The sequence below is a fragment of the Ammospiza caudacuta genome, chromosome 11 (genome assembly GCF_027887145.1).
Source record: "Ammospiza caudacuta isolate bAmmCau1 chromosome 11, bAmmCau1.pri, whole genome shotgun sequence".
Taxonomy (NCBI): Eukaryota; Metazoa; Chordata; class Aves; order Passeriformes; family Passerellidae; genus Ammospiza; species Ammospiza caudacuta.
In genome coordinates, this window is record NC_080603.1 from 10601502 (window position 1) to 10616746 (window position 15245).

The 15245-nt window shown below is 41.8% G+C and overlaps 1 protein-coding gene across 4 annotated transcripts in view; it reads right to left on the bottom strand.

The window, feature by feature from the left end:
- PAX3 (paired box 3) overlaps positions 1-15245 on the bottom strand; it is a 72959-nt gene that overhangs the window by 17678 nt on the left and 40036 nt on the right. For 2 of the 4 annotated variants that reach the window (XM_058812173.1, XM_058812170.1), the window contains exon 5: positions 5377-5582. In XM_058812173.1, the coding sequence (XP_058668156.1) occupies positions 5377-5582 (206 nt within the window). The remainder of the gene's footprint in view (positions 1-5376; positions 5583-15245) is intronic. The other 2 variants (XM_058812171.1, XM_058812172.1) reach the window with 1 other exon arrangement.

Below are 15245 nucleotides of genomic sequence, written 5' to 3' on the forward strand. Positions count from 1 at the left end.
GAGTAGAAACAATTGTATTTTAGCACAACTAGTTGAAAAATCAGCATGACTGTGACATCTGCACACCCCCAGCCTCATAGGGATAAGGTCCACTGCATACAGATGCACACCATGCTCCCTAACAGCATCCCAAAGCCTGCTGAGAGCAGCCTGCCGTGGCCACCAGAGGGAATGTCACAAAACTGGGGCTCCCTGCCTGTCAAAGCCTGCTCTTTATGGGCATGGGAAGTGATGCTGTTCAGGATACTACGAGTTATCAATGTGCTAGAAACCAGTGTTACTTGAAAACATACAGGGGGGTGGGAGAAGAGAATAAAAGGGGAAAATATCCCAAACAAACCCCAAAACAAAACAAAGAAAACCCCACCAAAAAAAAAAAAATCCAAAACCAAAGAAAGTCAAAATGAAACCAAACACACCACACACAAAATAAAACAAAAAAAAAAAAAAAAAAAACACAGACTAAAAGTCACTAGCCTGTGACAAAGGGAATAGAGACTTCGAACAACCTCCCAGTGTGATCCAACATGCTCCAATCTCTTAGGTTTCTTTGAGAAAACTTTGACTCAGTCCTACAAAAATACTTCTACAACTCTGCAGTGGAATAGTTCTAAAAATTATTGAGTAACAAGCAAATTGAGCTGCATATTTATAAGTTAAAGTGACACTAATTAGAGCCCTTAGGCAGCAGGGACCAGAAAGAGACAATCAAAATCACATCCCTCTTTTCCTTTATATTTAAAAATGTCCTCTTGGGCCCACATATGAATGCAGTTGGTTAATTAACCCATAAGAATTTCCCCTTTACAGGGGAGGGGGGCCATGCAATTACAGGGTTATCTACTGCAATGATACACACAGCAGTTTCTTTCTTTAGCCTTTTTATGATGCAAGAGATTCAGTCACAAGAAAAGGCATCATAAATCCTCCATAAAACCACATCAGGAATAACTAAAGATCTGATGAAAGTGAGTCTTGAGTGTTCTTGAATCCATCCTGCATTCCTTTGCCCCATCTTCCCATAGGACTGGGCAGTTCAGTATAAGCTCAAACCATTTCAGAGGTTTGAGCAAACTAAGACTTTGCTTTGGCACAGATTCCCCCTCCCCAGTGATTTCTCAGAGAGTGCTTTTCACTGTTTTCTACTGAGAAAATACCACTAAAGCTGAGAAATTGAACTCCAGAGCCTTTAAACTTTACTACTAGCCCAAGAGTCATAACTTCTCTCACCTTTCCCCTTACTCTTCTCCAAACTCTTTCCCTCCCTGCACCACAGTGAGGCAAAGAAAATAATATCCAGGCACAACACTTAAAATACATTTTCTTAATAATTCTTCTTTTAGCTACTCAAGACATCTGAGCTCTTGGGACTTATTTGTTGAGGTTATTATAAAGTTTTTACAATAGCTAACAAGCTGATTACAAGCTTGACATGGGAACATTCAATTCCATGCTAGTAGCCTGGAGAGATGTGCCCAAATGTTCAGACATGCTCTGTTGATAAACAACTTTTTTTTTTTTTTTAATATGTCCGCAAGCAAATCAGTTTAAAGCTGGGATTTGGCTGAGAAGAAACTCTTCAGGGTGGGAAATAGTCATGATTCAGAATTATTTCTGACTTGCCCTTCTTTTTCACCATTATTCATGGATGAAAAAGAATCCAAACAAATTTTTCCTATTTCATTTTGGAATTAAACAGGGGAGCCATGTGCCAGCTGCTTCTCACAGCAGGGCCTCCTGCCCCAAGGATCCATACAGCTGGGGCACTCCTTAACATGGTCCAAATACAATCCAATAAATGCCCCACATTTCTGGCAATTTGGGATGCCTGCCATCAACACACAGCCCCAAAAGATTTGCCAGCATGGCCAGCCCCTGTTGGCCAAGGCAGGTTCCTAGCCAGCCACAGGACAAACCTGAACCTTATTTAAAAATCCTTTGCCAAAAGATTGACGCAAACACTCCCCACCATCGATCTGAAACGGGCCCAAGCTGCTGCCAAAGCTTGCCCAGTTTGTCTAAAAACAAGTCTGCTGTGGGAATCATAGGTGGCCAGAAAAGATACTACCCACTTCATTCCTGATGCCATAACTCCACAGCTCAGAAAGGCCTTTTGATTTATACTAGAGATAAATTCACTTTTCAAACTTGCCTTCAGATTCTCAGTAAAAACAGGCCATGGACCTTAAGGGCCTGCACTGCAACCTAATGATGGTTTTAATGAGGTTTTAAACTGGACAGGTAAAGTACTGCAATTTTTGCTCAAAACATGCAAATCTTAAACTTCACGTTCCCAGAGTACCACTATTTTTTTTCTTGTTTTTAAGGGAAAGGCCCTCCTTTGGAACTGTGCTTATCTTTCTGAATTTTATCTGATAATATCACAAGACCAAAGAATTCTCCTTCTGCATCTAATGTGCAGAGAAGAGCAAGTGCCTTTGGGAGAGGCAGCAGAAAAGGTTTTCCTGGCTTATATCACATCTAGGTTCAAACACCACTGGGGGAAAAACTCAACGGTCCTTGAGTGGAAAGGTGCTGCAGGAGGAATTGCAGGGAGCATTTTAACTCATTCTTACACCCAGGGTTGAAATATTTGCCATGATTACAGTTACACATCTCGTGACTCTTACAATGTGGAGTTTGTTGGAACACTTCTTTCCCCAAAAGCCTTTCCTGTTCCCATGATTAGGTACACAAATAACATTCACAGTGTAAAGTCTGTTTTCAGTTGCTTGTTGCTCTCAAAAAATTCCCCTTAGGGGCTGACATGTTCAACTCTTGATCCCAGACCAGAGGCAAGTTTTTTCCTCCATGTCCAAGCAACCAGGTTAGAAATATGCATTTGGTTACCCTTCAGCAGTGGGAAAGTGAGGAAAACCACAGTTCAGTGGTGTAAGACTCTTCCTTTCACGAGAGTAATAGACAGCCTCAGGGAACAGAAGGAAACAGGAAGCACAGGGTGACAGACTAGAGAAAACAAAACATGAGATGCAAGTACTACACAGAGGGACTGAGGGAATAGCAAGGTTGATCCAGTTGTTACCAACTAAATAACTGCCTAAGCAATATAAAACTACTGTACAGAATTGGACCTTACAGCTCCAAAGGAAATAAATAAATTTCTGGGCTTAGTTGGATTCAGGCTGCAAGAGCCAGCTCTTTTAGATAATGCTTTATTGGGAAGCAGTCAAAGAGACCTTTGTGTATATATCCATATAAAATTTGGTATCTCTGATCTCTATCATAATGTTACCAAAAAAGAAGTGTGACTAAGAAAGCCTGAATGCTACTTCAGTATGGCTATCCAGCCCTCTCAGCCTCAAGTCTCTCAGGGTTATTTTCTTTTCACAGGTCGTCTTTTATTTCATGCCCATAATACGTGGCTATTTTAAGGGGCTATAGAGAGGTGCTGAATGCTGATAAGGCAAATCCTGTAACCCTTAATCCACTGCTAAATCATTCTGCCAGCCTTCAAGTATACCAGACAGATGGAGTGCACTAGGAAACTGCCCACAGGCTGGTTACTTCAACCCCAGCTCATCTTTAATCCAGAAAGGTTTTGTTCTGGTATTTTAATCATTGATTGACTGGGAACTCTCTTCCATGCTGGGTTAGGTAAAATATCCATGTCAGAGGTACTGGGGAATTCGTGAGGCTGTAGATCATACGAGCGGTGTGAGACAGGATGGGTCTCGAGGGAACCAAGGAAGCCATGAGGAATGCAAAAAGTCACAGGGTTAAAGCCACATTAAGACAGCTGTTATGTTAATGAGAGTTCTGCTTTTCTTCTAGCCGTGGGTCATTGATTTAGAAAAACATGAACAAGGTCTTTTTCATTTTATCGTATTTTTCACTGAAGGTAACAGACCAAAGCATCATCTCCGAGATCCCATTCGTCTTGCTAACAACACTTGTGAAGCAAGTTATCTTTGTTATGTTTGTGTGCAAATGATTCCTGAGGCTTGATTTGCTCTTACCTGGCCCAAGTCTATCTATGGAGCTGTTTTGCAAGCATTTCACTTAGTAAACATGTTAAGAAGAGTCATGCACAACTGAGCTTGCCTTCCAGACAAATTCATCCACACATCTGATTTTTTCCCACAGTCATAATAAACACTTACAAGAAATGTGGCATGAAGTTTTCTGCAAAAACATTTAGCAGGTAAAAAGTCTGAGCCTTTCAACACAGACACTCAATAATACAGCTGTGCTGCAATAGGTGTGATTGTCTTCAAAAGTCAGAGAGGTGTTTTGTATTGTTTATTTCAGTTTGCACAGTCTGAATGCCTCAGGCCGAGTTTCAAAGGTCAAACCATAATAAGAGTTTTACCAAAGAAACCAAATTCACCTGTATCCTTGGTCAGACCACAAGTCACCACTCATTTCTCTTCCTTTGTTAGATCACATGCTTCAACATCTTGCTTGTCACCCAACCACACATTGGCTTGGGAACACTTGCAACTCAGACTGATTTAAAAGGGGCATACTTTTCCCAGCAATTTGTAGATGTCAAGTGGTGAAAGAGCAGCAGAAGATGCTGCCTGTAGTATTAAACTTTTCACAGCATATGTTTCTTTGATATCAAACAGGAGAAGTCCTAATCAAAACTTGAACTCTGGGGTGCAGTTTATTCCAGGATAATTTGGCAGCTACTTTCCTAGGTTTAGACAGCTAAAAATCCAGGCACATACTTTTAAAAAAATTTAAATCAACTCCATGTTACTGCTCTGGTACATTAGCTCGCTTTAGACAACCCAGATATACATGAGGCTGTGAAGACTTAGAAGTTATTTGAGAACTTATTCTCATTTGAATTAAATTGAGAGTGGGGATAAAAAAGATATTACAGGATTTATACCAAGTCAACTTCTAACCAAAATCTAACCTAAAAGTGAACTGTAGATTCTGCACCAGCCACCTTCCTGACTTGCATGGCTCTGAAGACACATTTTCCTTTAAAAAACGTTTTTCTCTCTTTTTTTAATGCCTGGAAGACCCAGACAACAACAGATGAAATCAGTTATGTTACTATAAATTGGCCCAACAGCTGAGCTGTTGTATGCAGAGTGCTGTCAAGTGCATAAAGCAAACAAGTGGGGATATCAGACTTTTTTCTTCGTCTTCAAAGATTCTATACTATATTCATGGTAAGTATGGAACAATTAATGGAAAGACACAAAAGTTTTTTCAAATCAGTTCTCTTAAACAGTTAAAAAAAAGTCCATGTACAAATGTAAAAATTCTACAGCTGTAAACAGTGTTGCTTCACATTTTCCTTCTACTCTAGAGCAGGATCATGTAGGAATATAAAAGGAATCACATGCTAACTGAAAAGGAAACTCCTTTCATTAGGCAGCTTTTATTTATTATACATACCTGGACACGAGCCTCTGTGAGCTTGGCTCTTTGTGCAAGTTCTTCCCTGGTGTAAATGTCAGGGTAGTGTGTCCTCTCAAAAGCTCTTTCCAGCTCTTCCAGTTGTTCTGCTGTGAAGGTTGTCCTGCTGCGACGCTGCTTTCTTTTTAAAGGCAAATCTGGTTCAGAATCAATGTCAGAGCCTTCATCAGACTGAGGTGCTGATGCTCAAAAAAGAAACAAAAAAAAGGCAAAATTAGCTTTAATTAAGGAGAAAAAATGGCAAAATATTGAATCAATCAATGACATCCTTTCATATCTGTCTTGGACCAAAGGCCCCTCACAAACCCTAAGTGAGCACTTGAGAAAAATCAGCAAGAAACAAACCACATACAACATGACCATGAACCAGGAAAGAGGCTCAACTCTTGCAATCAGCAGTTTATAGAGAAATCAATATGGAAACTCCTTCTGGATTTCACAGACATGCAGATAGGGAGGTCACAGACAGGGCCAGACAGATCCCAGCAGCCCTGCTTGTTTCCCCTGGCCATCAAGTGAACTCCAGCCACAGCTGAACTCAGAGCTATAACTGTGAAGGCAGCATAACCTCTTCCAGTACCCAACCACACTCACTCTTCTCTCCAGTAAATGGTAATGAACCAAAAAAATAGAATTTCAAAGCCAGTCTTCACTTGCACCAGCTGCTGTCCAGGCAACCAGCATTCCTTCTTGCCTGAGTCTTCAAGGGAAACCACCTAAAGAGGGCAGACACTCCCCAGCGATGCTGAAACTGCTTGTTCAATGGAAATACAAGCATTGCTGCTTCTACTTCAGCAATGCCAAAGAAATTATTGATACAGACATTGATTTAATATAATCCTTTTAATGTAATTTATTTGGAAGCAAACTGTTTCTCAAGCTCCAGCTAAAACCCCCCACCAGGTTCATTTCTAGCTATCTCACATTTCCAATTTCACTCAAGCTGTTTGAGCTAATAAATACAGCTAATCTGTTTACTTAGAGCATGAGAAACATAAAGTGCTTTTTCAGACAATTCAGCTGAAAAGTTTATTAATTTCTGCATACCAAAAAAAAAAAAAAAAAAGAACAATTACTTCTAGACCAGTGGCTCTTTTGTGAAAGGTGTCTTCATTTTCTAGACAGCATCAATATCTTGGACCCAGCAAACACAGACATAAGGAAAAACTCCTGTGGATCTCAGCATCAATATATTGAACAAACATCAGCTCCCAGAGTCTTATTTGCAGTGAAGGTTTGTCCTAAGACTGGACTAAGAGGTTCTTATTTTTGAGAATATTGTTCTCTAGAACAAAGGAGAATCCCACAAATCCTATCCTAAACAGTTCAAGTCCAGTCCTTATTAAACAGGCAATCTAGAGTATCCCAAAATTAACATCATACATTGTCTGAATTAGTGACAAATCCCAAACCCTCTCAGCTAGGGTCCCAAGTGACACCTGCCTTCCTCAGCAACTGCCAAGTCCCAGCCCTGCAGGATGGCTCCACACTGGCATCCAGGAGCAAAAAGAAATATAGACTATTTTAAATGTAGTTCCCCAATGTCACTCTGTGATACAAATCAGCCACCTTAAGCAGAACAGCTCTTATTGCCCAGCTGGGCTGGAGGGGAGCACACCAGCCACACTACCAGGGTCACACTGGCTACACTCTGCCCTCACCTGGTGGGGTGAGATCTGAAACAGAGCTCAGAAATGTCCCTTTTGGAGAGAAGTTCTCTGACAAAAGCTGTCTTTAATTGTGTACAATGAGTTAAAAGAAAAGGAAGTTGTCAGGAAGATGTCAGGAGCACTTTCAATGCACTTACAGACTCCACATGTATGAGTACAACCTCTACACACATCTATGTATATGCTTATAAAAAGCAAGCTTAAACTGTGCAATTTAAAGGAGATATTTACTGCTGAATTCCCTGAATTACTGAAACGAACTCCCTCACCAACTGAGTGGGAAATATCAGGAGATATATCATTACCTTTTTTAAAATGTTTTATAAAGACTTAGCAAAATCTTGACATGTTTCCCTATGCTCTCATTCCTTTCTGCAAAAGAATGTAGAACTAAAACCCTGGCTTCATTTCATTTTCATTTTATTCATTTTCATTTTATATTTCATTAAGCAGTAAGTGAAAGGCACAAAGGTAAACCAATAAAAAAAATAACTATAGTATCTAAGAGTCTGGAACAATATGTGTAATCAATGGCAAGAATTTAAAGAGAAAATAGTAAAATTAAAGTAGGGATAAAATGTGTATCACATCAAACTACTTTCATATCTATCTGCTTTCATTGACATTACTTTTTGCCAGGCCTGGCTGCTATGTGCAGCTTTATTGAAAACATTGGCTTCTTTTGTCTTATTTGCCCTGTAATAAGAAAGTCAGACAAATGTAATCTCAAAGGATAGCTACACGTCTATACTACAAACTGTACTGTTCTTATTCCTTACAAAGTATTCTTAAATATCACTATCATCAAGGAAGACTTTATTCTTATTTTTTCATATCAAAATATGATTATTAGACTTTTGTATAGTGAGAAGGTTCAGAGTACTGGCTAAGCACAAAAACTGGATATACCTCAGCCTTTAGACAAGCAATATATATATTATATATGTTCAATAGTCACAGTGCATTGCCCTCTCTCTAATCAGTATCTCACTAACGTTTCTACTGACTTCCATGATATACAAAGATATTATTCAGCACTGGCAAAGCTGGTGATATTTTAGCTGGGTTATTTCTATATCCATCACCTCCACAAACACAAAACATGCATATCACTAACCTTTACATGTGTCCTACTGATCCTAATTTTCCAGCCCCTAAAGTCATAAATAGAAGGAGACTCACTGCCATGGGAGATTGCCTGGCTGGGCTCCTTGGGATCACCAGAACCCCTCTTACTATACAGCTCAAAATTGGAGAGACAGCCAACTGCATTACCAGTTGCTGAGTCACAGAGAGTAATTTAAAAAGGAATTACAGAATTAAAGAGAAATTATTTGTCCCTTAACTGCTCATGACCTATCTGGTGGCCGAAGGAAATGCTGCATGCCAATTATCACCACAAATGCACAACCCCACTGCCCAATGTCACAGGCATTTGGTCACCTGGAGTTCTGCAACCATCCCTTTTCCAAACACTGTAAATAGACACATGGGGCAAAAACCCAACAACAAAATGACACACGAGGGGTCACTCTGTGGGCTGTTCTTCCTCCCAGCAAGACATTTCATTTGAATAATTAAATAACAATAACATGACAACCATTTAAAGCCCATGCATTAGGGCTGCAACAGAGTGCACCTGACAGAAGCAGGCAGAGGGATTATCATGGAGAGGTTATCATCTATGACCCAGGGAAGCAGAACCTCTCTCACAACTCTTCACACGCTGTAAGGTTTTTTAATAACATATTACACACAGTCTCTTCCTCCTAGTCTAACAGCCACTATGAATTTTGTCTAGCAAGGGATCTCACTAAAATAAGGCAAATGAAAAAAAATTTAAAATAGCAAAGGCCAGGGAGGGGTTTGGTAGCAGTTTATTAGCTAGCTACCCTCCATACACCCATCTTCTCAGTTCTTTATTTAAGCAAGATTAATTCCACAGGGTCTTCCCCCTTGTGCTACTGCTCAACTCTGGAGCTCCCTGGGGTGTTCATTCTACTGGCCCTCGGGCTCCCCAGGGTGCTCTCTCAGCTGGTCTAGGGCTCACTGGGGTGGTTCACTCTGCTGGCCTAGGGTTCACTGGGGTGTTCACTCTGCCAGCCTAGGGTTCACTGGGGTGCTCTCTCTGCCAGGCCTGGGGCTCATTGGGGTGCTCTCTCCGCCACCCTGGGGCTCCCCGGGGTGCTCTCTCCGCCACCCTGGGGCTCCCTGTGGCAGCGATGGCTGCCGGCGCCCGTCTGATCCCCACAGCCATCCTGGCCGAGGCGAGGCGAGTGACCTCCTCGTGTTTGCTCGGGTGCAGGCAAGGGGAGTGCAGCGGGGCCGCCACCCCCACACAAACCCACAGCAAATGACAAATGACACTTTCTCTTTGTGATCTTTGGGATTTTTGTTGACTTATTTGGAGGCTTTTGTTGGGTCCTAAGAAATGGCCTGTGGCTGAGGCCTATTGGGCCGATTTCCACGCTCCATCTGTGGTATCCATCAGCGGGGCCTTTGCCCGCATTCAGGGCTCTGACACCTGCCTGGCAGGATGCGGGAGGCACAAAGGCGGCTGCCGTGGAGGCGGGGGCGCTGGGCCGGGGGGCTGGGGAGGGCAGCCGGGTGAAGGGGATGCACAGCAGGGGTTAATCCAGCTCCCCCTCCCCAAACCTCCGCACCTGGAGGCGTCCCTCCAACACTGCCTCCTCCAGCAGAGGTGAGGGGCTCAAACAGCCCTCCTCGTACCGAGGGGGACTTAAGGAGGAAGGGGAGGGATGGAGAGCGGCAGAACTGCCCCAGGATGGGGGTGTCACAGGCACCCGAGGCGCTCCCCAAACAGACGGCTGGTGCTGGCTCTCCACTATGGAGCAGCAAGGCATTCCTGCCTGCATCGTTGTTTGTGTTAGGGCAGGCTTTCAGCAGCTGGCTTTTAATAGTCAACAAAACAGAAACACAGCAAGCATCCTTTTCTTCCTCAAAATAAAGTCCGCAGGAAGATAAAACAGCATCCTTATCCCTCTCCTCTCCTTCCCTCTCAGCAGTCCTGTTTAGGGGCAGGCTCTTATATCCATACAAAATATAATGAAGGCTCTGAAGCACCTCTCCCAGCACGTCAGCCCTTCGTTTTTCTGTGTTTGCCTGAGGAAACATGACGCCAGGCTCCCCCCTCTCCTCCTCCTCCTCCCAAAACCTCACTGTCACAGCAAGGAGCCATTAAAAAGAAAATACGCCCTGCCAGGTCTGTGCTAATCAAACCAGGACAAATAAACTCTGACACTCAACAACTCCCCGAGTGCCTGCAGCCCAGGGAGGAGACTACAGATTAGTTATGAATATGGCAGGCAGCAGGGGACTAGCTCAGGGGTCCCGAGTCACCCCACAGCCACCTGTGAGCTCTTTAGACACAATTGAAGCTGTGTTTATCTAAGATAAAGCATGCTTCAAGGAACAGGAGAGCACCCCCAAAGTTTAGGTTCTACCCCCAAAGCACTTTTGGGCAAGGTTACTGTTACTCAGAGCTGCAATTTTACCCGATTCAATGTTCATTTTCTGTGCTTCAGCATCCATGGGATAAGAGGACAGAAGGGAAATTTGGACACCCTAAGTTTCACCCTATTAAGTCACAGCCCAAAACTTATCAACTGGACTCCTTTTCTTTGAGACGAAAAACAAAATCAGCTTTCAAGAAACAAAGAATGAAACAAGAAGCCACAAAAGATTTCTCAGATGGGTTTATAATAAAACATGCTAATGCTGCTGCTACATGCTTCTTTTTTCCTATTAAAAGTGAAAATTTAGGAATCAGGAAATATATAAAGAAATTCTCAACCTTGCTAGAAAGCAGCAGAGTACCTGATACAATGGAAATAGCCACAAGTAGAAGAATTGCTTTTAAGCAATTCTACTGGCATTTTGACTATGATATATCAAAGAAGGAGAAATGAAACCAAAAAGAAAGCCTCTGTTCTAGACAGGAATATCGCTCATCTAACAGGGATTAAGTCACACTTCAATTACTCCTTTGAAAACTGCTGCTATTTGTAAAGGGCATACTTACAAAAAAAAATTATAAATTACTTTAACTCCACAGGCACTTAAAAAAAAGTCTGCAGTGAGAAAATGAGAGAAATGTTGAGAAAATATGTTGCTACTTAAGTAAACTCGTTAATAAGAGCAATTAATCCGTTGCTGGAATTGGAAAAGATCAAGCCCATATCCTGTGAGCTCTAAGCTGAAAAGTCAGCACAGAAAGGAAGCAACCACCACAGCAGTGATAAAAGTGATCTTCTTGAGAAAAATTGATGGTATTTTTATTTTGTTTGGGCTGATTCACATAGAGAAATCTGCTTTGTAGGGCAAAGTGAAAAGGAAAACAGTAGCTGCAGTAAAAGGAAAAGGCCAACAGTGACTTTTATTTACAATTACCAAGAGACAGGCTATTATTGACCATATGTGCCACAATCGCCCTCCTTATCATGGGTTGGCCATCATGTCCACTGGGAGCTGTTAATGAACTGGGTAATTGAGCTGCTGACATGTGTTACCAAAACAAAACAATAGGAAGAAGAGACAAATGAACATTTTATTTGCCAATCAGAGTAGGTTCCGCTTTTCAGAGAACTGTGCCTAAGTAAGTGGCTGAATACATAAAACAGTGCATTGAAGGCAAGCAGATGCATGCACAATAATGGTTAACTGACAGCCTATGGCCCATCTGTGCTTAACATTTTGTTAAAGAAATTACTTGACTTGCTAAAGAGACAAATCATACAGCTGCCCCAAGTGCTGCATTATAAGAGATAAATCATTAGCTAAACTGTTTCATGCTTAAAATGACAATGCATATTAACAGTTATGCAGGGACATTTTGTCAGCACAGCTTGATGCAGTTATAAGTGACAAAAAATGTGACAGCTCATAGCTATTCAATGATTTCAACTTAGAAGAAAATGACAACACTGTGAAAACAATGTCACCGCATAAACAATAGACAATTCACAGACTCTTCTTTTTTAAAAATATATTAAAAATTTTTTGCAATGATGAAATAATATGGAAAAGAAAAAAATGCACAGTGTCTAACTGTTCTGCACCATTAATCTGCTAGCATGTACTTCATTCAAAATCACAGAGCATCAAAAAGGAACACATTCCATTTTAAATATCAAAGACTGCATCGCCAGCACTAAGAATAAATGGCTAATTCTCAACTGTGCATGAAAGGATAAAGAATTTCTAGAGTGAAAGGAAGGGAAAAGGAAACTGCAAATACAACTACAAAAATCTCTTCTTATTCCCCCACCTCCTTTGCCAAAAAGAGATTTGCTTTGTTGATACAAGTAACGCTAAAGTACTTACCAGCTTTGCATGTGAGTCTGATCCCAACTTTCATTGCTGTAAATTTGCATTGGGGGATTACTACTATTATTACTATTATTGTCATCACCATAATTATACTTATTATCATTATTGACATTACTATTATTAATTCTTATTACTTACATTGACAACTAAATATAAAGGAACTGCAGTTAGCACTTCGATCCTATGTCCAGGGAGTACATACACACGTATAAAAAAAAAGTCAAATAAATACTGTGATTTGGTAAAAGTCATGTAGCCTGTGGGACGTTTCCCTGTGGTTTCAGAAGTTTAGGGTTAGCTCAGGTTTAATGACTAAATAAAATTTAAGTCGCTACAGTTTTCCCCACGAAGCCAAGACTTCCTCGCTGACTGCGCAGAGTTTCCATTCACTAGCCTCGAAAGACTGCTCTGCTGTTTCTAGTGGTACACGGGCAAAGCTGGACCCAGGCAAGCTTTGCCCCTTGCCGTCTGTCTGTCTGTCCGTCCGTCCTTTCCCGGCGGGCCCGGGCAGAGCGCAGCGAGCGGAGCCGGCGCTGCGGCACCGAGCGCGCCCCGCTCCGTGCCCGGCCCGGCGCCCCGAGCGGCTCCGCAAAAGCGGCAGCACGAGGCAAAGGCTCCGCTCGGGGCTTCTCTCCCGGAGCTCACGAGTGCCCACGTCTGGGGGCTTTTCCAGCCCTTCCCACCGGGAGCATCCCTGGGAACGCTCAGAACTGCATTTAAGTGTTGCGGCATGTTGTCTGTTCACTTACGAATACTAGGACATTTCAAGGAAAGACTTCCAAAGGATTAAAGAACTTTGCCTCCTAAATTAAAAAAAAAATAAGGAAACCAAATACCCTCATTTGGATTTATGTTTCTCCCAAGAAACTTTAAGAATTTTAGGTGATATTTTAATATAACACAGGGAGACTTAGGAGGAAAGTGCAATCAATCTCTTGCAGAAATCCCAGAACATATTAAGAAAGGATTGGTGTCATGTCTTCAAGCCAGTATCAGCTGATGGAAGAGCTGATTGATAACCAATTAAGACTGAAAACATTGAGTATCCTGGGAGATGGAATTTGTCAGCTGAGAAATTAAATAAAGCAAATGAAGGAGTCTCTGGATAAATAATGAGACTGTATTAGTGAGTTAAAGCACTGCAAATAATTGAGTTGTCAGCAATCTCACAATTGTCTAAGGCAATGTGGATTTTTCAGAAGAAAAAAAAAATCTATAAATTATATTTGCCTCAATCCTTTGCAACAACACCATGCAAACAGAACTCCTAAAGTTATATGAATTGATCAAACTACTGATCACACCAAGATAGAAAATGCTTACAAGCATTTTTCAACATCAGCTCTGTATCTCTTCACTACTTCCACTTGTAGTAGTGCTAAAACATTTTTGAAGAAAACAAAAACTGTACAGATGGCTAAAGTAAAAAAAAAAAAAAAATTAATAAACTTCCTATTTGTCTCAACTAGTTCTAGCACCTGAATTAATAACATTCTTGATTACAAAAAACACTAGCAGAGCAAGCTGTTATAGATAGCTTCATCTCCATGCCATGATTACTGTCCTCAAAGTCTCAGTGGGAAATCAAGTTTATCATCTTTTCTTAAACCCACAGCTGCAGCCAGACTGCCCCTCAAGCCACTTTTACCCACTACAGAAGTACACTGAGTATTATGACCATCTCTATTTATCGCTTTCAGGACTAGGAATGGCCAAAATATTTCTAGATGGTTTTTTTTCCTTAAATAGAATATTGGTTTTTGTCATTGAATACAACTCCATTTCCTCTAGAAATTACTTAACTCAGCAGGAGACTTTTGTGAAACAAAACTAAAAGTACTGACATTTTCCCCTCCACTTTTCAGATTTCAGTCAATAAAAATACCTTATTTTTCACCAAATATTTTTCCTATGATTGATTTCCAAAGGCACTACCTACTCCTGCAAAATACTTATTTTCCAGCCAAAGCTGTTAGTAACTCTAGGTCACTTCCATCACAACTACGTAAGAATTGGGGTGCTGACCTCAAAATCCATCATCTTCTGTCATGAAACCTGGTCCTACTGGGTATTGAGCCCTCCAGTCCCACTGGTCAAAGGCAGCCCCTGCCTTTATGGTTGTTGCAGTGTTTGGGATAAAAGGACCCTACAACAGGACAGCAGCAGGGTGCTCAGTACCTCTTTGTGTTACTCCCTGTGGGGTTTCTCATTCCAGCCCCTACTTTGGGTGCCAGCATGGGGGGGTGCAGGACTGTGCCCAAGACTCCCTGAAGCACACAATGCTTTTTCATTCATTACAGTGCCTGTGATGCTGTTACAGTAATTACCTTGAGTCCATCCAAGAACTGGTCACCTGCAGGTGCTCCTTGTTCCTCACCCTGTGAGGTCTGCACGCCCATGAGCTCCTGGCATCATCCTTTAATTACATTTCCTGGGGACTGTCCTCTACCAACCTCACAAAAGCTATTGGAGCTCACAGATGTCACCTGACCAGAGCACTGCCATAACACAGGCGTTAAACAAACACAAGAAAATAAAGCACACACACAGTGCTTTGAGGACATGGACCCTGGCTTGCTAATAATGAAGCAAGGTATACAGATTGCCATCTATTCCCAAGAAACAGGGGGAGCTTCGTTTCCAAAGAAAACTCACAATTTTTCAGTCCAATTTAAAAAAAAACAGAACAAAGCCCCCCACCAGCTGATCTCAGAGCAGTCAGTAAAAGGGAGTGATGGGCTGTGCTGGCCTGCAGCCAGCCCACAGCACCTTTATAGCATGGAAAATGTGCCTGCTGGGAGCCACTCTGGATCCAGTCTCTACACCACA